Genomic DNA, 23,478 nt, shown 5'->3' with positions numbered 1-23,478 from the left:
GGGAATAGTGGGTACCAGTTAGGAGAAAATAGCACACGTCCTCTTTCTAATTTCACAAACGCATTGATAAACAAGTTGGAAAAACCAAAATATTACCTCTCCGTGTCGAGATGACTATCACTACCCCTTTAAACAACCTAACTATGCATCTATCGCTTTTTATTGCTTTGCAACCGCAGGAAGTTTGTTTTAAAACAGTAAATTGTTCAAAAGTTTTCAATATCTCTAACTTGCTGTGGAAACTCTACTCTCTCGCTATACTCCAACAATTTTCTTGGTTTGCCAGTATGATTGGTAACATTTGTCCATATCAAAGCCAAAGATATAGTAAAACTACAAGGAAAAAAATTCTCAAGAATGGCTCCCGCAAATTTGTAAGGTCTATTTTCAACTAGGTGGGCGTATCTGATTAGATTTAAAATATATATTTTTGAAATTTTTGATCTGACTGTTATCTACACCTAGATGGTTTTCAGTCAAACAAACAAGGAGCATAAACACAATAGTGGAAACTTCAGTCTTATTTAAAACATGTAAAACAATTATCAACTCTGCAAATAGCTTACACATGTCTTTTTTACCAATGCCTAACCGTTTGGATTTTTCTAAAGCAATATAAGCACCAAAAAATATTTTTTGATACAAAATAAATGTTTTATATTCTTATTAAGAATAAATCAAGAGGATAAAAAGGGTCTGTCCTCTCGTAATTTTTTAAGCTTTTAATCATGATTACTCTATACAACAGTAACAAGGAGTATAAACCCATTAGTTTAAGCAGTATTTTTACCTCTCCGAGTGACGATGACGTCACGGAGAGGTATTACACCGGCCGTGTCTGTCTGTCTGTGTGTCTGTCTGTCTGTCAGACCCCACGTGACCTCGTTCGCAGTTTACAAAACGGAGCAAACAAATACCCGATTTCCGGAACGCGTTCGCGGTTCACGGAAATTTGGCCATTCATCTACCAACACCAGTCTTTACTAACTGGCTTCTAAGGACCACAATCTGCTAGTCTTTGTCCATCCCACATGGACACTAGTCAGTCCATTCTGGCTTCTTTTCCTTCCTCATCGTTTGGTTTCAAGATATACGCGGCGATCGGCTAGGGTTACGAGAAACGTCTAGCCTCCCAATGGCAGGGCTTCCACCATCGGTTCACGCGAATGCGTTTTTATCGTTTGGTTTTAAGATATACGCGGCGATCGGCTAGGGTTACGAGAAACGTCTAGCCTCCCAATGGCAGGGCTTCCACCATCGGTTCACGCGAATGCGTTTTTATCTATTATAGATATACGCGGCGATCGGCTAGGGTTACGAGAAACGTCTAGCCTCCCAATGGCAGGGCTTCCACCATCGGTTCACGCGAACGCGTTTTTATCTATTGTTGTAATGGAAACGAATCGTATATATACCCCGAAATTTGAAGAAAGCGGGCAAGAGGGGTACCCTTCACTTTAAACGTCAATATTAGCAAAGTTTCGAAAGATAATAGGAACAACTTTATTTTAAACGATTTAACTATTTTTAAAGTTATTTACTGGCGATTAAAATAATAAATATCATTTATATTTAATTAATTATTTAAGATAAACTTATTTCTATGTAATGACACAAGTTAGAGTTTATATAGAACGAGTAATGAAGATTGCATCCGAATCGAAACACTACACGCACATCAAAGTTAATATAAACCGAGTAGGATGATAAGATCTCTTACAAAACGATAACAATTCCTTTCTGCAGAATATTAAATGGAAATATTTTAAATATTTTTCGGCATTACGATTCTTTAAGTAGTTGTGTAGCTATAAAGCTCTGTTTCATTTTAATATTCCAAGAACATCTTTTGATATTAACATTTCAAATTTGGTGTTTACTTTTTAATTCAGCTTTACTACTTTTTTATATAGTGTAAACGCATTTTTTACATTCATTAGATAATATGGATGTTAATTCTTCATCTATCTACAAGTGTTGAAACGATTGGGTCTGTAAAATAAGATACAGAAGAATAAGATAAGAATCCAGCCCTTTGGAAACTAGAAATGACCTTGGTTCGCCTCCTCTTAAAGGAGGTGTTAACGGTTCAGAGTGAGCCGAAAGTTAAATACACCCTTCAGTGATACATTTTAGGTCCTCATTAGAATTATTGAGGATACAAAGGAAATTTTTAAACGCTTAAGCCTTTGCTAAAGACCTTGGCAATATTTTGCCAATTTGAACTATGTTTTTCCGGTTTTTCTCATTGGCTTGTGGACCTGTGTTTAGAAAGTAAATTCGTCTCGGCTCGGAGAGGTTTATTTTGGTTTCCCAACTTGTTTTTTTTTTCGAAACAATCTCGCTTATGTTCTAGACTTCGCTAAAAACGTATTACTAACTTCATGAAAGATTTTCCATTTTTTTAACCCAAAAGTGGAAGTAAGTAGCTTACACCAATCAAATGTGGGTTTACAAAAAGGATACGAACCTTACCAAAAAAACAGAAAAATTTCCGATTTCGCGCGTAACTGCAGCTTCTCAACATGCAGTTGTTTTAGATGGTAATTCCTGACCTTTAACTTAATCTAGAATCTCACTGCCTACAGATTGAAGCTCGATAACCTTAAGCCTAGGTCTCGAGCTTTTTCCCGAGGCTCGAAGACTTGTCGAGCATTTCAAAAGTTGCTTATCGAGCCTTATCGAGGGCTCGCACAGGCCAATTAAGTTAAAATTAGTAGCCTTTAGATTATGAATTTGAGCGATCGTTAAAATAATTAGCGTTTGTAAAACCAAAAAAATATCATTCAACAAGTCTATCATGAAATCGTTGTAGCAGCCATTTTTTATGGAAGTATGTTTTTGTCAAATGCAATCCCTCCTATAAGAATTTTTCTTATTTCCGACCCCGACTGTTAATCCTTGTTTCTTTTAGTCCAATAATCCTTTCTTTTATATTGTTATTTGTTGAAGGATAAGGGACTAGAAGTAAAGAGCTCTAGCATTGGTAATAGATCCTGGCACTAGTGAACAAATTTGAGGATTTTATGCCGCTTCTATCGCGCCTACACTGGGCTCCCTGTAAAAATTTAATTTCATTCTGCTTTTAAGAGAAGAATATTTGGTTGCAGCATGAGTTAATAATATGTTAGCTCCCTATTAGTTACTCAGGCTCCATAGGCGTAATGTATCCAGCGACTTGTTCTCATTTCGCCCGCGCGGGAAAAAATCCGAATGTTGCGCTCTCTCTTGTCGAAAAAAATCCCGCTCGTACGGCTCCTCGACCTCGAGTCGTCGGCTGCATTTTCACCAAGGGAGTGTTTTAGTTGTGAATTTTTATGTTTTAACAATTTAACATTAAATCATGGCGTTTGTGTCAGTACTGAGACAAAAAATGCAGGAACTCAATGCAATTTGCCTATATTGATAAAGAATGCTAAAGATAAGAGTTTTTATGGTGACTTGAAACCAGAAAATTATACAACTGAGCTAAATCGGAAATCCAATCCACTGATCTCTTAACTGTTTTCTTAACCGAGGCTACTGAGCGAAATATTCGGCTGCTTAAATAGCTCCGATATCATTGGCTAGCTTCCACTATACGCGCTTCCGGGGAAAAACCGGAAAGTAGAGCAAATAAGATTTTCGTTCACGTGGCGGCCGCAGAGCGTCGCATATAATTGGGAAGCGGGCGGCGCGGGAGAAAACGCTGGAGTATAAAAATGAATTGCCTGAGTAACGTATAGGAAGCTAACATATTATTAGCTCATGGTTGCAGTAAGTCGTCAACCAAACCAGGGATAGATAGACTTTTTTAAGACGGAATAAACAATGTTTGGCCTTTACTTCAGTCCGACTCATAGACGAGTATATAGCCCCTTCCTTCAACACGTAACCAAAAAATTAAATTATCTTATTGGCTCACAAAAACTACGTATTGGTGACGTTGCTGACAAGTAGGGCCAAAAATACGTAATTCCTGTTTACCTATGTCGCCATGACTACGACCCCTCTTGCGTTGTAACATAGCCCACTCGATCACGTGCGTCACGACGCAAGCTGCTCGCGTTATAGCTATAGAGTGCGGATCGAGTGGGCTTTGGTTGTACAGATAAGCGTCTTCACAGGGGTTCAAAATGGAGCCGTCTAAATGCGAGGGTACGGTAATTATTCGGGAATTGTTTTTAATAGCAATTAAGAAGGTAGTTAGTGAATTTGGTGCCGGTGTTTTGGATTTGGAGTACATCTGTAAGGGTGAAAAGTGTTCGCTAATTCTTTCTTAAGCCAATCATTTCTACTATCCTCATGATTTTGCAAACGAATTTGATGAAGTTAACCAAGGCTTAGTGAATGGTCGGGAGTTTTGTGAGCCTAGTGTTTGGTTTAAACCTGTTCGTGCTGTAATATCTATGAAGACTTTTACTCAATTCTTACTCACTTTTAATTTTCTTGGGTCTTCCCCGGTTTTTTTTTCAGTTGCAAGCCCTATGTGTTGTGTAACTTCCACTTTTAAACAATGTTATTTCAAAAATTACAATCCGAGCCAATTCCAACTTGGCAGACGAAGGGGCAGACGACGTTTATTTGACCCGGATATACATACAACGCCATAACAAAAATAAGACCCGCCTCTTCTTTCATACCCCTCCGTCACGGGTAAGGGGGTCGTGGACTTGGACGCGCACCCGAATAACCCTGTTACCCATTCCGTCTTAAAAAAGTCTATCTATCCCTGACCAAACGTAGGAAGGCTTTCATTTTCTCTGGTGACTCACGTTCAGTTTTTTCTATTTGTCATTGCTACAACACATTCGTTTAAGCCTGAAATGAGCTTTGTTTGTAACGTATTAATAATGTTTATAAAGGATTCGTTTTAATTAACAGTGCATAATAATGTTGAATGTTAAGGTTATTGGTTAGATTGGTAAAGTATGAAAAATTTGTTGCAAATTCTAAAATAAAGGTGATCTAGAGTAAATTGGCATCTTTGGCCAAATCGTAGAACATTGATTGTTCATTCTTCAAGAGAGCATCTGGAGAGTCGAATTCCGTAATTCGGCCCTGATCCAGAACCATCACCCTATGAAGAGATAAACGACGACAAATTAGCCAATCATTTTAAGCCGTTTTTATAGGTAGTTAAACTAACTTGTCGTAGTCCATGATGGTGTTTAATCTATGCGCGATGGTGATGATGGTAGAGTTGGCGAATTCCTTGTTGATGGTCTCTTGAATCAGATCGTCGGTGTCCATGTCGACCGAGGCCGTCGCTTCGTCCAAGATCAGAATCTTGGTGTTCCTCAACAAGGCGCGAGCCAAGCAGACCAACTGACGCTGACCGACGCTCAGGTTGTTACCTCCTTCGGTCACGGGGTGATCCAGTCCCTGCTCGAGTGACGCCACAAAAGATTTCAGGTGCGAGTGTTCCAGGGTGGCCCACAGTTGCTGGTCATCTTTTTGTTTCAAAGGATCCAGGTTGAGTCTCAGCGAACCCGAGAAGAGAACGGGGTCTTGAGGGATGATGGTCAGCCGCGATCTCAAATCGGACAAACCCAATTCCTCCACCTTCACTCCGTCTATGACGATCTGACCGTGCACCCCCTCGATGAGACGGAAGAGCGCCAGCGTCAGCGATGACTTTCCCGCCCCTGTTCGCCCTACCACGCCCACCTTCTCTCCGGCTTCGATCCTAACATTTATGTCCTTCAGGACCAAATCCAATCCTTCTCGGTATCTGGTGCTGTAGTCCTGGAATATGATTTGTCCTCGTCGAGGCCAGTCAGTAGGTGGTTGACATTCCGGTTTCTCCCATTCGGCCTCGGACTCCAAACGGCAGTATTCGTCAACTCTTTCTATGGAGACGACATTTGATTCCAAACCCGTAAAGCCAGCGGTAAACAATTTGATCATCCGTAGAAGCTTTGAGATCGTAAAATCAAATTAGTACTTAATATATAGAAAATAAATAATTGTTCTACGTGACAGAAAAGCCTGCACAATTTATCTTCAAAATTAAGGGCTATTTTTCAATTATCAAAATAGATTAAAGAATATAATATCTTCCATAGATAAGACCTGATAACGACTTGAATGTAGGGATAATGGTATATCCCCTAAGGTATATATTAAAACAAAATGTTTCGATCGCGAGCGGGGGATAGGGTGAAAGGTCATACCAAAAATATATAATATTTTCATAATAGATATTGTTTTATTTTATGAAAAAATTAATTTATCTTCGGTCATACCCGTTTCCTCAATATCCTCCCCCATTTTCAGCCGTCCTGCTTCGAGTCGCGGGAAATGGATACAATTTCGAGAACTTGGCCTAATTATTGCACTCGCAGTTTCTAGTATTTGCACTATTTTGCGCGTACTGATGACGAAAACGGTACAGTAGTTCAGGGAATTGTAGTGAATCATTGAGCAAAAAAATTGTCTAATAATTAAAATGTTTTAAATATAATAATCACAGGTTTTGATTCTCTTAGAGCTCGTTGATTTGTTAAATTCAAATATACTTTGCGTTTTCTTCCTTGTAATAGATAGTCGATCAAAGTATAACAAGGGCAGAGGAAACTCGATCTATCTTTAATCGATCAAATAAGATTCGATTAGTTGAGGCTGCGTTGAATCCCCGAGAGTGCTCTTCGCAAAACACGAAAGCTGACGGTTGCGGATTTATATCTTCAGGAGGAAATAAACCTTTATCCCAACATACAATGGTGGCCGTAGATGTACCTAACCTAACCTCAAATATCAAAACGCTTTATCAATCTAACATTCAACCCCAGCATACTTTTCCATCTCGAGATACACTAAATTCAGTAACTATTGGTCCTTTTGAAAAAACAGAAGATTGTGGTAATTTAGAGACGTTTCACTATCATGCTAGTATCAAGAGTTAAAAAACCAGAAGAGATTGTAGATTGTGGAAAGGATTTTAATTTTCTCCATTCGTTTTCATTGGTAGCGCTTACCCGATCAGCATTAGCCAATATCAATCCTACAAAATCAGTTGACAAAGTCCCTTTGCTCAAGACGATGAAAATTGCCGTACAAAACATCAAGCAATTGCCCAAGATATTGTAGCGAACTGTCAGCCATCTGGAAAGAAAATGCATTTTATTCAATTGGAGAAATGAGTAGCGACTTTGAATGCCTGCTTTGCTACGAATATAGTGTAAATGCTGTCACTCCGAAACCAAATAGACGAAATTGAAACTAGGCTTTAATGACTTGGAATTACAAAACTACCTTTGCGCCATGTTCATCATGTAGTTAGCGGCAGTGCATTCGTCGATCAGTTTCAGGAAATGTCCTTCGAAGTTCTGTCCGGCATCACACGCCCTGATGACAGTGCTGCCAGCCACTGATCCTCCCACGTGCGAAAACAAAAAGGAATTTCTCAAGCTTGTTATCCGCTTGAACTGACGATTGCTCGACATCAAGAAACGCTGTGAAAGATATGTATACATCATCAGTTATAAAAGTTACTAGTGGACGCGTACACTCCACGGGTAAAACGTGTGCTTTCTACACTTTATGTAATAAATTATATTAGTGGCAAATCAGTTTTAAGCTGATATATAATTCAAAGATTTGTAGTGTTATCGTAATATCGTAGGGAAAGTGCTCGGTGGAAGTCTCAGTCAGTTCAGACGTGGCGCCAAGGCCTCTTTGCCGTCGCTTAATAAAACTTTATAAATAATCTTATAAAATGTTTTTCAACTTTGGGAAATGTCGACAATAATGTTTAATGCTTTATTTTTCAATAGCCTAATTTTAAGGGTTCAAAGCTCTGACCTCCAACCAACTCAAAGATTATTAAAGATGAAAATGGCTATATAAATTCCGTTTTTGAAAACGATAATTAAAAATTGAGAGTGACAGAGAATATTTACTAGTAATGAAAGTCTGAAATAGAGTTCCTACCTGAAGTAAAACGTATCCAACGACAACAACAGTGCAGGGAATTATGAATGATGGTAAAAATATTGCAGTTCCTATGGGGTAAACAACTATATATATTAATCCCCAATTGGTCAGTCTTAACATTAAAGATAGTTGTTGGTCGAGGGTGTCGATGTCTTGGGAGAAACGATTCAGTATCCTTCCAACGGGGGTCGTGTCGAAGAAGGACATGGGAGAACGAGATACGCTGTCGAGCATTTTCCCATGTAGACAGTTTGCCGCTTGTAGACAGCGAAAAACAGAGACAATTGCGTTCAAGTATGTCAAAATGGCTAGGCTTAGACCAAAAATGAATAAGACCGTTATACGGGTTGCCTTTAAGTCCGGGTTCGCTATAAAATCTTCCTTGGAGTCCGCACACCACAAAGACAGCCAGTACATTGACGCGAAATTAAGGACTATACCAGTGGTGATTATTGCTTCGAGGATCGCACACCATGTTATACCATAGGCTTTAAAATATTGTTGGTATTGTGATACGGATATCTGCATATATGTGTAATGTTTTAGTTGTCAAGAAGCAAAGAAAAGTCCATACTCTACTCGTATTTAAAAGAGTACATACCGTTCCTTCTTTGAGAGTCTCTATAGTAATGAGTTTTGCATCATCTTTATGTGAGACTTTTTCTTGGGATGTAAGATGAGATCTCTCAATTTTGGTATTTAACTTACTAAAAAATTGCCCAACCAAAATTCATAAATTGACAAATTGTGTTCAACCATGGGGTGTGCCATAAGAGGAACAGTAAGCGAGCCTGTTTTTATTCCCCGCGAACCAATCACAGTCAGACGTGTAATTCAAGGGCAATTCATGAAAAATTGCTCTCCTATACAGTATTTATGAGAAGCTTCCATAACCTTTCGGTCAGCTGCGTGTGTCTTTTATTAGTGGCTAACATTCCCAGTCGGTGCTCGCCCGTTGAGAGAAAAACTCACCGAAGTAAGTCTCATGTAGCATCTCTAATGTGAAATATTATGGTCCCAACCTTGGGTTACTCCCATTCAATCCATAGAGCTGACCAAGACGCGGGGCCAGTGGAAGGCTAGCGCTTACCGTTACTCTTACAATACAGCCTCCATATTTCAACATTAAAGAATCAATATAACAAATTTAAAATAAGGGCTATCTCTACAAACATTAATGAAATCGCTCGGTTATTTTGTACAGTACATGGTTAACTTCTTTGAAGCTTTTTCGCTTTTCTACTACGTACTGGTGGTAGTAAATGTAGATATAGCTCCAAATTTACTCACGACGGTTCTTCTTTATTCTCGTCACTCGTGTCACTCATGTGTTGCCCGAAATAATCTCTGGCCATTCCCTCACGGCTCATGATTTCGTCATAGGTTCCCCTCTCGATAATTCGTCCGTTGTTCATGAAGAAGATCTCGTCCACTTCTCGGATGAAGGTCAAGTTATGCGTCACCAAAACTCTCGTCTGTAACAAATTGAATTGATATTTGTCGAGCGAGCGAGGAACTATCAAACAGAAGCAGCTTTCAAAAGTGAAAGACTCATATTTGCGATAGCTAGTCTCTCACACACCCGTATATTTTGATCTCTTTTCCAACCGCTATTCTGGAATTTGCACGAATTAAAATCAAAATCTTTTCAACTTAGATAATTACGTATATACGAGATGTCAGCTGAAATTTATTTCAAAGTTAAAACACTGATTACTTCCCGGGCCGCCATATTCATATATACAACCGGGAATTAAACGGAACGACATGCCGACCACTCTTTAATGGTCGTTAGCGCTTTCATGGAAAATGTAAGAGGTTATTTACTTTCTTTCGAAGAAATCCCTTTGGTCCGATGACTTCATTGAAGAGATGTTTGGCCACGTGCGAGTCAACCACCCCCAACGGGTCATCAAAGAGATAAACATCGTCATCGCGATAAATTGCTCTGGCCACGTTGACCCTTTGCTTCTGACCACCACTCAAGTTGATACCCTATCATATAAAATTAGTAAACGAAAAAATTACTAACGAAAGCTGCCATCTATGAATAAAACGACGCACGACTGGTTTTTTCGTGCACAGCGCATGTTTTTCAGTCTTTTTCACAATTTCCCGAGAAACAGACCTTCAATGGAAGGCGTTCATCGGAAATACGTTCTATTACATCCACTATACTACGTTAAACGCAAGGAACAGTAGATAAGGATACGTATTGCGGAGTGAACCAGTTTTTCAGAAAGCGAGCCTTAACTCCCACATCGGGAGAAGAAAGATTCCTTTTCGTCAAGAGGGTTACTGTTTCTGTATTGAGTTATTATTTACACCCGCTCCAAGACAAACAACTACTTAGTATTTTTTAACACACTCTCGTACAGATTGCCCAACTACAGACAAAAGATGATTTTTTCTCCTTATCAAGTTCTCACGGGAGGGAAGTTAGCAAGTGCGAGTTTTGTGGGTAATCCGATGCCACTTGATAAGTTATAACCAAGGTTTTCGTTGTGTAATTTTCTTTCCATAACAGTTTAGATAATAGAAAGATCGCTTAAAAAACCATGGTAAAAATAACTTCGCCTGTAGTCCTATTTCTTTTACAAAACGTAAATTAATCAGTAGCGTAAGTGTTGGCAATGTAAAACAAGGTCGGAAACTAAAATAAACCTCTCCGAGTCGAGACGAGGCCCTACATTTTCAAACAAAAATATACTTTCTAAACACAGCTCCATCAGCCAATGAGTAAAACCGGAAGTACAAAGTTCAAATTTGGCGAGATATTGCTAAGGGCATTTGTAAAGGTTAAAGCGTTTAATCATTTTCTATGTATCTTCAATAATTCAAATGAGGACCTATTATCTATCACTTAAATGTGGATTTAACTTTCGGCTCACTCTGAACCATTAAGACCTCCTAAAGAGGACACAAAACAAAGTCAATTCTGGTTTATATCTAGGGTATATCATTTCATAGAACCAATCGTTTTAACAATTATGGAGAGATGAAGTATTATCATACTGCATATTATCTAATGAAATTAAAATTTACGTTTACGCTATATATAAATGCAGTAAAGCTGAATTAAAAATTAAACACCAAATTTGAAATGTTAATGTCAAAAGATTCTCTTAGAATATTGAGATGAAACAGAGCTTTATAGCTACACAACTACTAAAAGAATCGTAATGCCGAAAAATATTTAAAATATTTCCGTTTAATGTTCCGCAAAAAGAAAATTTTATAGTTTTGTAAGAGATCTTATCATCCTACTCGCTTTATATTAACTTTGAGATGCGTGTAGTGTTTCGATTCAGATGCAATCTTCATCACTCGTTCTATAAACTCTAACTTGTGTCATTCCAAAGGAAGAAGTTTAACTTAAATAATTAAATAAATATAACCACAAGGAGATAATCAACATCAAGGAGGTATCTCACAAGCTTACGAATGAGGGTATTGTGTAGGCCTGTGCGAGTACTCGAATGAAGGCGAGTACTTGACTCGAGACTCGAAAATCAAAATTTCAGGACTTGAAAATTATTTTGAGTCCTTAAAAATCTTCACTATTCGACTCGAGGAGGACTCGAACCGAGACTTGACGCCTTATCAAGTCCAAAAATATTTACTTTGTGACCCGGCGGTTAGACAGCAGATGAAGGTGTAACGGATAGTTAATGATTGGAAAAGCAACGAAGTAAAATTTTCCGAATTTCTGTATACTGCGAAGGCGGTCCGAAAATTGCGAACACGTTTACTCCGATTTGCCAACTGCGAACGCGGTGACAGACACACAAACACAAAGACACGTCCAGTGTATTACCTCTCCGTGACGTCATCGTCACTCGGAGAGGTAAAAAAACATAGGTTTAAGATAGTGGGAGAAATAACGCGCACTAAAATTCCACCTAAGAACGTCAGGCCACCCTCGTATACACTACTCTTAAGCTGTTCGTGGCTTGGCGCCGCCACTTGGGAAACAAAAATCTCTCAGCGCACGATTTCTCTTGGACGCTGCATGACCAAAGACCTAATGATGAACACTTAAAGAAGAGGATTATCCGCTTCTCATAATACATACTTTTTCTCCGATCTCCGTTTGGTCGTCAGCGGGTAGCAGGTCGATGTCCGGTTGTAGGGCGCACGCGCGTATGACGTTGTCGTATCTTTCCCGGTCCATGTCGTCGACGAACAGTATGTTTTCTCTGAGTGTGGCGTTCTGGATCCAGGGTTGTTGAGCGACATATCCCAGTCTCCCGGCCACTCTCACCTCTCCCTCCACCTTCTGCATCTCGGAAACCAGAGCGGACAAGAGGGAAGACTTGCCAGAACCCACCTGACCCACCACGGCCACCAATGAGCCGCGGGACACTTTCAAGTTTATGTCCTGAAGAGACGCTGCATCTTCCAGGTTCCAATGAAACGTTCCCTTCTCAATCTGAATCGCTAATATTTTAATAGAAATAAATAGATGTTAACATTGGTCAAAACTTAACAATTGAGATCTCAAAATATGTGGAAAGAACCTAAAGACGACTTCAGGCTTTTCTTTTTAAGAACGACTTTTAAGGTTGACTTTTATTAAAAGTAAAATTTTTGAGAGTATTTGCGGGGTTTCCTTCAAAAATGTATTATTTTGCTAAGCTAGAATTGCGTTTGAGCCGCTGGATAAAGCTGCTATGGGAATGAACCTGATTATAATAGGAGCCGGATTGGTGGAATGGTAGATTAAGTTCTGGAGAAGTTTTTTCTAGTGTTTCTTTCTCCTCACTCAAAGTCGCGCGTTTACATTTTAACGGCAATCAATTTTGTGCTTAAAGTCATCAGCTTGCTTAGGAATTGCTGCCAGGAGTAATAAGCGACATACCAAACTGGGCGTCGTTCCCCATCTGCTTCACGTAGCGCTTGGTCTCCCCACGACTCAACAAGTTTGCGATTCTCCTTACCGAGACGTGTGTCTGTAAGGATGGACTTTGTGAATTTGCGTCGTTTCGAGATGTTTAAACTAATGGGAAGATCAAAGGGACAATCCTATACGATTCTTTTTCTAAAAACAATACCTCTCAATTGGGGAAATGTTTTGTACTGAAACATGAAATTACTTGCCGCTTTTTTATGCCGTCAGCTGTAATTTCAAAACTTTCTTCTGCAGTAAAGTGCAACCAACCAGCTCAATAATTTGCGCAAAAAACGTGGGGCCCATTGTTTTAGTTACAAAGTATAAATATAACGTTATCCAGACCAGAAGTTCATTAAATTAGCCTAGGGAGTAAGCAGGAGCGGGGTTTGGGACTCCCCTCTCTTGTGTTGCAATACTGAAGAAGGGCGACACATTCGCCACCTCGCGATAACCTTTCTCAGATCTCGGTTTAGGTGCGATTCGTACGCCAATATTTGCCATATTGGGAGAGAAACACCTATAGAGCTATTTCAATTCGGGGGAAAGGAGAGCTTTTGAGGCGCGGCAGATGCCTTATTGTGCGCGAAATTTCGCATAGAGTTATTCAGCGGCCCGCACGGAGGGCGGGTGAAAACCAGCTCCGTTTATTGGCAGGCCCGACTGTGACGTTACAAGACCCTTGTACTGATATAGCTCTATTAGCTGAAAATGAACGCTGCATCTCTAAAGGAACCGGAAAATGGCCCCTTTCCACCGTAAAACCGAGTCCTCTCTAGCATAGCATCTAGGAGGATATAGGGGTGAAGGAGTCTTCGACTGCCCGTTCTTAGAGCTGAGGTTTCGGCCTCTCCCATGGGAGATTCGTTCACGCGCACCTTTTTTACGCGCATCACGTGACCACGCAAATCCCAATTCAAAAAAGAGCGGGTTTTTCATGCTAGCTTAGGCCTTAGAAGCAACACCGCCTATATGTAGGCGGCGTTGTAAAAAAGTAAGAGATTTGGGGAAAGAATGACATTTTTTAATGTTATTGGGTGTTAACTCTACTCTCCCACAGGCTTTAATCCATCTTAAACACTTTTTTGCTTAAGTTTTTGGTTTAGGGATAGAGTAAAAAAGCGTACCCTCTGCAACAGACTAGAAAAAACAAAAAACAATTTAACGACCGTGTAAAGCAAACGCCGTTTTTCATTGGCTGAAGAAGTCACGCCCCGCTCATGTGAAAAAAAGCTCGAGATTTCTAACAAGGTTAGGAAAAGGGGGAAAAATAAACCCCCATCCATGGAGTTGAAAGGAGTTCTTACCCCAGCACAGACGTACGCTATACCAACTATCGTACTTGTTTACTTCCTATGCTAATTTAATGGACTTCTTTCCAGACTATCATTTGTGCAAAGTTCAAATATAATGCTACAATATGTTTAAGGAAATGGAACATAATTTGAGGTAAATTTTGAGCAATATTTGCGTAAACAACTGAACATATACAGTGTGGAAGAGATCAGAGCAACACCTACCTTTGTGGAAAACCCCCAAAACCCCTGACGGACTACTTCACTGCAGTACATTTTCGAGCTCGTATACAGGGTGTGACATGTGTCATTGTATGCAAATGAGAACGTGCAACAAGTATCATAGTGAATATCGTTTAATGATACGCACTTTGTAACGTTAAAGACCTACGATTAAGCTTAGGAACTAAGGCATCACACTACAAATTAAAGGGCTGTTTGGTAAACCCATCAGCGTAAATGTTCGATGTGCCTACCGTCGTGGTGTAGGCACTCTTCAAGACGACTTCCATGCCTTGTATTACGTTTTCTAGCATTTGAGGAGTGATTCGTTCAATTGCGCTTCGAATTCTGGCCTTCAAGTCGTCTACATTTAAAGGTTCTGTTGCAAACACCTTCCCCTTAACATATCCCCATAGGAAGAAATCAAGTAGGGTTAGGTCAGGGGATCTTGCTGGCCACGGAATTTTCCCACCTCTACCGATCCAACGGTTTGGAAAGTGCTCAGTTAGCCATTGGCGAACATTGACCGCCCAGTGTGGTGGCGCACCATCCTGCTGGAACCACAGGTCCCGCATCACTGCTAATGGTAATGCGTCTATCGCATCACTAAACTCGTGGCGCAGGAAGTGGAAATACCTGTCACCAGTAATGTTGTCCTCGAAGAAGAAAGGTCCGATGATTCTGTTCCCCAGAATGCCACACCAAACATTTATCTTCCATCGAATTTGATGGTAATGTTGCCGTAACCAGTATGGATTTCGTTGGGTCCAATAATGTAAGTTATGTCGGTTTACCGTACCATCCCGAAATCTCGTAGGTTGTCTCTAATGTTCGTGAAGGTTCTTCGAACCGGCCTTCGTCGGTTTGGGAAGCGTTCGGCATAAAGCAATGCCGCTTGTTGAACGTTACCGCGACATTCACCCAAAATAAACGTCATGTCCAATTTTTCTCGGTTGGAGTAGGCTGCCATTCGTCTACGACACAGGACTTACAACGTTTATACGAACTAAGCTGCTAGTAACGACGCGTACGTTTGATTGAATAATGTGCCGAATTCTCAGTGCCGCGGAAAATTCTGACCTTCGTAACCCGTATGGATTCCTTATCTAAGTAGGCCAAAGCCACGAGTTTAGTGATGCGATAGACGCATTACCATTAGCAGTGATGGTAATAGTGGTTCCAGCAGGATGGTGCGCCACCACATTGGGCGGTCAATGTTCGCCAATGGCTAACTGAGCACTTTCCAAACCGTTGGATCGGTAGAGGTGGACCAATTCCGTGGCCAGCAAGATCCCCTGACCTAACCCCACTTGATTTCTTCTTATGGGGATATGTTAAGGGGAAGGTGTTTGCAACAGAACCTTTAAATGTAGACGACTTGACGGCCAGAATTCGAAGCGCAATTGAACGAATCACTAATGAAATGCTAATGCACTTTTGAAATGCTAGAAAACGTAATACAAGGCATGGACAATCGTCTTGAAGAGTGCCTACACCACGACGGTAGGCACATCGAACATTTACGCTGATGGGTTTACCAAACAGCCCTTTAATTTGTAGTGTGATGCCTTAGTTCCTAAGCTTAATCGTAGGTCTTTAACGTTTCAAAGTGCGTATCATTAAACGATATTCACTATGATACTTGTTGCACGTTCTCATTTGCATACAATGACACATGTCACACCCTGTATACGAGCTCGAAAATGTACTGCAGTGAAGTAGTCCGTCAGGGGTTTTGGGGGTTTTCCACAAAGGTAGGTGTTGCTCTGATCTCTTCCACACTGTATATTGAGTGAGTTTTTTCTTTCAATATTTCGCATTCGAATAAAATATTCTGTGTATTTGACGCTTTATATGTAATGTTTGGACAATATAGTTGTACCCGGTCTATGGGCTGAACATCAACCTTTTTATTGTGACAAAAATGTATTGAATACAGCTGAATAAATCATCTGGCATTTAATCAATATATTTGTCCAATAAAGTTTTTAGGTTTTTTCTAAATATAGGGCATTCAACATCACGATTTATTTTTATTTGCACAATTAGTAAAACGTCTTGGGAATAATCTATAAGACGATGAATTTCACAGAAGTTCCTCATTTAATTTATGCAAAACATTTATCGTGTAAAGGTCGCTTAAGGTGATGACAATCGAATTATCAAAAGTATATACAGGGTGTTTCTGAAAAGTCTATCCGAAATTAAGGGTGATGTTCTTTGGGGCATTTGAATCGAAAATGCTCTATGACCGATTATGCTGTCCGAGCCACTGTTTTCAAGTTAAGATTGGAGTAAGTTACGGATGGCCCATTTAATTTAAAATAAGAAATTGAAAGACAATGCTAATTTGATTATGGGGTCATTTTGGCCGAACTAATGACAAAAGCGGTAACATACTTCGTTGAATTGTGATGCAAAACTGAACAAAAAGTAACAGTCTAATAATTAAGATGTTTTAAATCTAACAGACTAGGCTTTTAAATGGATTTTTTAAAATAACGTAAAACAGAACAGGACAATTTGGTCTCGCCGAATTGGTCTCGCCATTTTGGTCTCGCCGATTTGGTCGCGGGACTAATTGGTCTCACCGATTTGGTCTTGGTACTATTTGGTCTCGGGACTATTTGGTATCGTGATTATTTGGTCTCGGGACGGTTTGGTCTCGTGATTATTTGGTCTCGGGACGGTTTGGCCTCGTGATTATTTGGTTTTCCTAAATATTCTGCTATTAATTAGTTGCCACCTTTTCCTAAATATTCTGCTATTAATTAGCTGCCACCTTTCCAAAATATTCTCCTACTAATTAGCTGCCACCTTTTCCAAAATATTCTCCTAATAGTTAGCTGCCACCTTTTCCAAAATATTCTCCTAATAGTTAGCTGCCACCTTTTCCAAAATATTCTCCTAATAGTTAGCTGCCACCTTTTCCAAAAAATTCTCCTATTAATTATCTGACACCTTTTCCAAAATATTCTCCTATTAATTAGCTGCCACCTTTTCCAAAACATTCTCCTACTAATTAGTTGCCACCCATTTGTCCCGAGACCTAATTGTCCCTAGACCCATTTGTCCCGAGATCTAATTGTCCCGAGACCCATTTGTCACGAGACCCATTTATCCCGAGACCCAATTGTCCCGAGACCCATTTGTCCCGAGACCCAATTGTCCCGAGACCCATTTGTCCCGAAACCAAATCGGCGAGACCAAATTGTCGCGAACCGTAGTTAAAACGATCTTTGATTGGGTGAGAGTTCGACTTGCACTGCCTGCTACGATTGTGGCAGTCACATACAAAGGTGAAAAAAAAAATTCCGTATCACATATACTTTTGATAATATTCAAAATTGTACATCAAAAAACGATAAATATTTTATATTTTTCAAAAATCAAGAAACGTTCAAATCTTTCATTACCGGAAAACAGTCAATATATATATATATATATATATATATATATATATATATATATATATATATATATATATATATATATATATATATATATATATATATAACCTCCCTGACCCCGTTCTTACCAAAACTAGGGTATTTACTAGATCCGGAAAAGTAAGCATTGAATTCGCCAATAATCGTGACAACTGAAAGGAGACGAAAGCTTTCCTCGAGGTGAGAACGTTATCGTCGTCGATTAATACGTACATGGCGAAACATGGGTAAGTAACCTGAAATTTTAGAAACAATTCCTGTAGGAACTTCAAATAAATATGAATCTAAAAAGAAATGTGTTTTAGTCCTGAAGATGAAGAGTTTAACAAAAGGAGATGACGACCGTAAACAGTAAATCAAACATCAACCCGTGTTCTTATTTCACGGGTGAATTGTGGCGTTATCGCCTTTCTTGAGCCTGACTATAGCGTAGAGATTTCAGGAACATTTGCCTTTCAGAGTTGAGTGAGAACTCTTGGTGAATGAGCGGATACGGAAATGAAATCTCTACACGTCTATGGTCCCCCATTATCGACAATAATGTACTTCTTGTAATTTTTACGTTCGTACCATAACCGGTATGAAAGTAGTTATGAACATATTTATGGCTTCGAAGAGGCATTGTTTCTTCATGAGTGCAATTTCTTTTTCCCTGATTTCAAGAACGATTCTCTGGAATGATCTCTCCCAGGCGTACAACTTCAAGACGCGGATTCCGTTCAAGATTTCGCTCATCATTTTTAATCTCTTATCCTTCAGCTTCATCAGCTCAGTCTAATAAACGAGATGATTAATGAAACCATTACTGAATCTCGGCCTGTTGTGATATAGGCTAGCACTCAAAATTAATATTCGTGACACACGCGAGTTTCAAACATAAGCCTCAAGATGAAAGTTCTGCTCTTCGCCATTAGAAGTACTAGAATCAAAACCCGTTACCGCTATACCATCTGCGCTTACTTGAAATCAGTACAATTTGAGTGAAAACGAGGGCAAGAAGTTATAACTTAATATAGAAACACAACCCCCAAATGTCAAGAAGTAACCAAATAAACCGCATTCGACCCTCTTTCTCCCACAGAACGAGTTTAGGCTTGCGATCTACTGCAGATAGTTTATTAATTTTTGCCAGAAGTCCATTATGTTAGCCTAGGAAGTAAACAATTACAATAGTTGGTATAGCGTACGTCTCTGCTGGGGTAAGAACTCCTTTTAACTCCGTGGATGGGGTTTTGTTTTTTCCCCCTTTCCTAACGTTGTTAGAAATCTCGAGCTTCTCTCTTGGAAGCCTTTATTCACGAAAGCGGGGCGTAACTTCTTCAGCCCATGAACGCTGGATCTCTATAGGGTCTGTAGATCCTTATATAGCACGTTTGCTTCATAAAAAAGGATTGGCCAAGGTCGTTAATTTTTTCATTAGGTTTATAAAGAATCATAAAAAACCGAATAACCTACACAGCCCCCATCCCATCTCCTGATGCTAGGTTAGAGAGGGCTCGGTTTTACAGTGGAAGGGGGACGTTTTCCGGTCCAGATCCAGCGTTCATTTCCAGCCAATAGTTGTTTTTCTCTCAATATGGCACTTTTTGGCGTACGAGTCGCACCTAAACCGGAGATCTGAGAAAGGTTATCGCGAAGTGGCGATTGTGTCGCCCTTCTTCAATATTGCTACACAAGAGAGGGGAGTCCTAAACACCGCTTTTGTTTACTTCCTAGGCTAATTTAAAGGGCTTTTGTTTATGCGTATGGCTCCAATTACGGTTTAGTGGTATTTTAGTTGGATAACATTTACCTGCAATTCTTTGTATTTCTTGGTGCTGAGATAGTTCAGTGGAAGAAGAACGAGAGCAGGTACGACGCCAGCAAAGGCTGAATAGCCCAGTTCTTGATACATGAAGGCGAAGCACAGTACTGTTTGTACCGGAACCGACCACAAGAGGCCCAGTTGCGGCGACAGAATTTGGAATCTGTTCGTGTCCACGTACATCGTGTTCAGTATTACGCCCATTGCCAAGTCACGTCTATCGCTGCTCGTCAAGCGAATTATCTGCTCAAACGAATCTCATCAATAAACTAGCTTTCCACTATCACGATATCACGAACTTACTTTTTTGTACAAAACATGCATGGTGGCAGATTTGAGTCTCAGTCCCAGTTTTATGTGAAAAATAGAGCTGACTTCTTGCAACAAAGATTGCGCGAGACCGGCCAAACCGTAGAGGCAAGTGTATAAAATCCCCTTCCACAAAGGATCCTCGCTCGTCGAGTAATCAATAATGGAACTGAAAACATAAGTGAGTAAACTGGTTATCTCGATTCCAAAGTTTACTTAATCCATTGTAGCGTGGCCAGCAACTTGCAATCTCAACTTCTGTTGGAATCTGTTTTAAAGAATATTCAGAGGAATGAAATAATTTTGACACCTGACGCACAGAAGCAGGAGTTGTTATTTCTCATGTGATCCTTTCTTTACGCGTCAAGTACAAAGCAAAGAACCAACTGACAGCAACAAAGGAACTTAGTTACACTTTTTAGTGAAAATCATGCACAATCTCATTCTTTTAATTTAGCCACATGGATGTACATCTACGACGTGGGTATTAGTTTGACGTGGCCTGTTGTCGGCGTCATTGTAGGCGGTGTAGTAGGTGTGCCACTGTAAATGCCTTTGGCAGTGTAAAAATTTCCGTTCGTCATTGAATTGAGAGTGAATGGAAGAGAATTGAGGCGAGGTGAGGTGTATTTGAAAAGGATGGGGATTATAATAGTAGGGTTAAGCAATGCATTTAATTGTACAAGTAAGGTTAAACTTTGTGAATTGTGTTTTACATTTGCTCGATATATTTAAACTGTGATTTAAAGCGAGAGACAGGATTATGATATTGCCTTTATTTAGATAGAAGATTTAATTCTCATTTTAAAATTCCAGTCACCCTTCGACAAAAAGGTTTTCACGCTTTCAATCCCGCTCCCTTATTTCAAAATTCAATGAAATCGAGGGGAATTTTTAAAATCAAAAGAAACTATATTTAGAAGTTACGCCTATTATTTCACAAATCGAGAAGAATTTTAAAAGAAAGTACTAGCTTGTGGCCCCGGATATTACAATTATAACGTAAGTAAATTTATTCAAGAATTAAGAGTTATAGTAGAAGTCCATTAAATTAGCCTAGGAAGTAACCAAAAGCGGGGTTTGGGACTCCCCTCTCTTGTGCAGCAATACTGAAGAAGGGCGACACAATCGCCACTTCGCGATAAAGTTTCTCAGATCTCCGGTTTAGGTGCGACTCGTACGCCTATTGGGAGAGAAACAGCTATTGGCTGAAAATTAACGCTGGATCACGAAAGGAACCGGAAAACGTCCCCCTTCCACTGTAAAACCGAGACCTCTCTAGCATAGCATAAGGAGAAGGGATGGGGGCTGTGAATGAACAGTCAAGGTCATTCGGTTTTTTATGATTCTTTATAGCCTTATTGAAAAAAAAAATTTTATAAATCAAACGTGCTATATAGAAGGATCTACCCCGTTTTTCCAGACCCTATAGAGATCCAGCGTTTATGGGCTGAAGAAGTCACGCCCCCGCTCACGTGAAAAAAGGCTTCTAAGAGAGGAGCTCGAGATTTCTAACAAGGCTAGGAAAGGGGGAAAAACAATAATCCATCCATGGAGTTAAAAGTAGTTCTAACCCCAGCAGGGATGTACGCCTTACCAACGATTTTAATTGTTTACTTCCTAGGCTAATTTAATGGACTTTCGGGTTTTGTTAGGGCATCGAGGGGCTATTTACCCTGATTTTTTGTACTTTTAATGGGTATTTACGGGTATTTCGTTTTACCACTGTTGGGGTACTCACGTTTTACGTTCGTGTCACACTATTATAACAGAATTATGTACGGTACGATGTGGTTATTTTTACGAGCCCAGCCCTTGGGTCGTCTTGTTTTGAATTTAATCTTATATTCTTGATTTCCCATAAATATTCACCTATGACGATTTATCGTTGAAAAAGTATAATATAATATAAGCTTTATCTCTGAAGGGATGTCCACACTATAAGTCTGTGGCTTGTTTACAGGTGGGTTCCTTTACAATGCATAGAGCGGTGGTGGCTATACTATTATCGTTAACCTCAGCAAGTTTTGATGGAAAGGGGAAACTGGTCTAGACCGCGCAGGAAAAGTCCTTTTAACAAGTGGGAAGAGAACGCAGATGGACTTGTTCCCTGATTTTCACCCGGGAAAACAAGTAAAATTGTTTACCCTGTCAAAAGGGCTGGAACGATAGAAACTACGTCGGACAGAACTTGAAAGACCAATCCAGCAATCATGCAAGGCCCGATTGTCCTCAACAAGGCCCAAATGATTGACTCTCTTTGATATTTTGTCCTGTTTCTTTTTTCCGAAAGTCTTTTCATTTCCATTTCATCGCCGTCACTTTTGGTCTCATTTTGGAGCTTCATGTGTTTTTCGAAAATGCGCGAGACAGTCAGCGCTCGCTCCGCGTCATTCAAGTCGTACACATCCGATGGCTCCAGATTTTTCTTCCAACCTTTCCACAGAGCGCTACAATTCGTTAAAAATACTATGAGCTGCGCTGTAATAACTTCCTCAGACAAGGACAATTTATAAGAACAGCAAAACGGGAAAATATTTACCTGGTAAGCCATGAATGAACCACGCGTGAACAAAACGATGAGTCATCTTCCCTTGATTTCTTTATGTTTGAAGATAATCATAAAAAATAAAAGCGAATTTCAATAGAAAAGAAAGTTTATATTTTGAGGGAGAAGCTATTATAACATTAACGTTTGACTATAGCGAACACTTTTGTCACAATTTTTACTCCTCCGAGTGACGGTTTATGTTTATGATTCTTGGAAGTATCTGTGTATGTGTGTCTGTCACAGCGTTCGCAGTTGGCAAATTTTAGCTAACGTATATGCAATATCCTGACCGCGTTCGCAGTTCACCGAAAGCAATATTGGCTTCTACTCCATTATCATCGTTAGGGTTAAGATGTAGGTGGCGATCAACTAGGGTTAAGATTAGATGGCGATCAACTAGGGTTACGAGAAAAGTCTAGCCTCCTAATGGCAGCGCTTCCACCAAATGTTCACGAAATTGCGGCTTTTCATATCATTTACTCTGAATCAATCGCCTTATATACCCTAAATTTGTAACAAGTTGGGAAACCAAAAAGACCTCTCTGTTAATAATAACAGAAGTGCATTAAATTAGCCTAGGGAGTAACCAAAAGCGGGGTTTAGGACTCCCCTCTCTTTTGTAGCAATACTGAAGAAGGGCGACACATTCGCCACCTCGCGATAATTTTTCTCAGATCTCCGGTTTAGGTGCGACCCGTACGCCAAAAATTGCCATATTGAGAGAAAAACAGCTATTGGCTGGAAATGAACGCTGGATCTGGACCGGAAAACGTCCCCCTTCCACTGTAAAACCGAGCCCTCTCTAGCATAGCATCAGGAGAAGGGATGGGAGATGTGAATTTGGCAACATTCAAGGTGATTCGGAGATTCGGATATTTATGATTCTTTATAAACCTATTGAAAAAAAATTTAACGACAGTGGCCGATCCTTTTTTTAAAAAACATTTGTATAAAGCAAACGTGCTATATAGAAGGATCTACCCAGTTTTTCCAGACACTTTAGAGATCCAGCATTCATGGGCTGAAGAAGTCACGCCCCC

The 23,478-nt window shown here is 39.9% G+C and overlaps 1 protein-coding gene and 1 long non-coding RNA gene across 2 annotated transcripts in view; one reads left to right on the top strand and one right to left on the bottom strand.

The window, feature by feature from the left end:
* The window catches only part of LOC149678708 (uncharacterized), a 293,673-nt gene that overhangs the window by 201,606 nt on the left and 68,589 nt on the right, over positions 1-23,478 (top strand). The gene's annotated exons all lie outside the window — the stretch shown is intronic.
* Positions 4,948-22,475, bottom strand: LOC149678710 (ATP-binding cassette sub-family C member 1-like). The gene is made up of 17 exons (XM_089836958.1): positions 22,430-22,475; positions 22,035-22,377; positions 19,882-20,056; positions 19,687-19,821; positions 18,345-18,548; positions 17,864-18,010; positions 12,858-12,916; positions 12,709-12,800; positions 11,993-12,357; positions 9,745-9,912; positions 9,208-9,392; positions 8,519-8,624; positions 7,915-8,439; positions 7,237-7,436; positions 6,960-7,086; positions 5,129-5,898; positions 4,948-5,059 (listed from the first exon to the last, which is right to left on the bottom strand). The coding sequence occupies exons 1-17, from the start codon at positions 22,473-22,475 to the stop codon at positions 4,948-4,950; spliced, it is 3,759 nt and encodes a 1,252-aa protein (XP_089693084.1).

This window comes from Phalangium opilio, unplaced genomic scaffold (genome assembly GCF_054372755.1).
Source record: "Phalangium opilio isolate 3A_F unplaced genomic scaffold, DU_Popi_V2 ptg000042l_1, whole genome shotgun sequence".
Lineage (NCBI taxonomy): Eukaryota > Metazoa > Arthropoda > Arachnida > Opiliones > Phalangiidae > Phalangium > Phalangium opilio.
Note: the sequence above shows the minus strand (reverse complement) of the source record. Positions and strands in the feature narration are given on the sequence as shown.

Excerpts from the sequence above, each read along its gene's own strand:
- LOC149678710 (XM_089836958.1), bottom strand. The coding sequence starts at position 22,475 with ATGACTCATCGTTTTGTTCACGCGTGGTTCATTCATGGCTTACCAG. Across the intron at positions 20,057-22,034 it reads GTTCCAGCCCTTTTGACAGG|TTCCATTATTGATTACTCGA; the intron begins GTAAACAATTTT and ends TTATGTTTTCAG. Across the intron at positions 5,899-6,959 it reads TATTGGCTAATGCTGATCGG|CTTCTACGGATGATCAAATT; the intron begins GTAAGCGCTACC and ends ACGATCTCAAAG.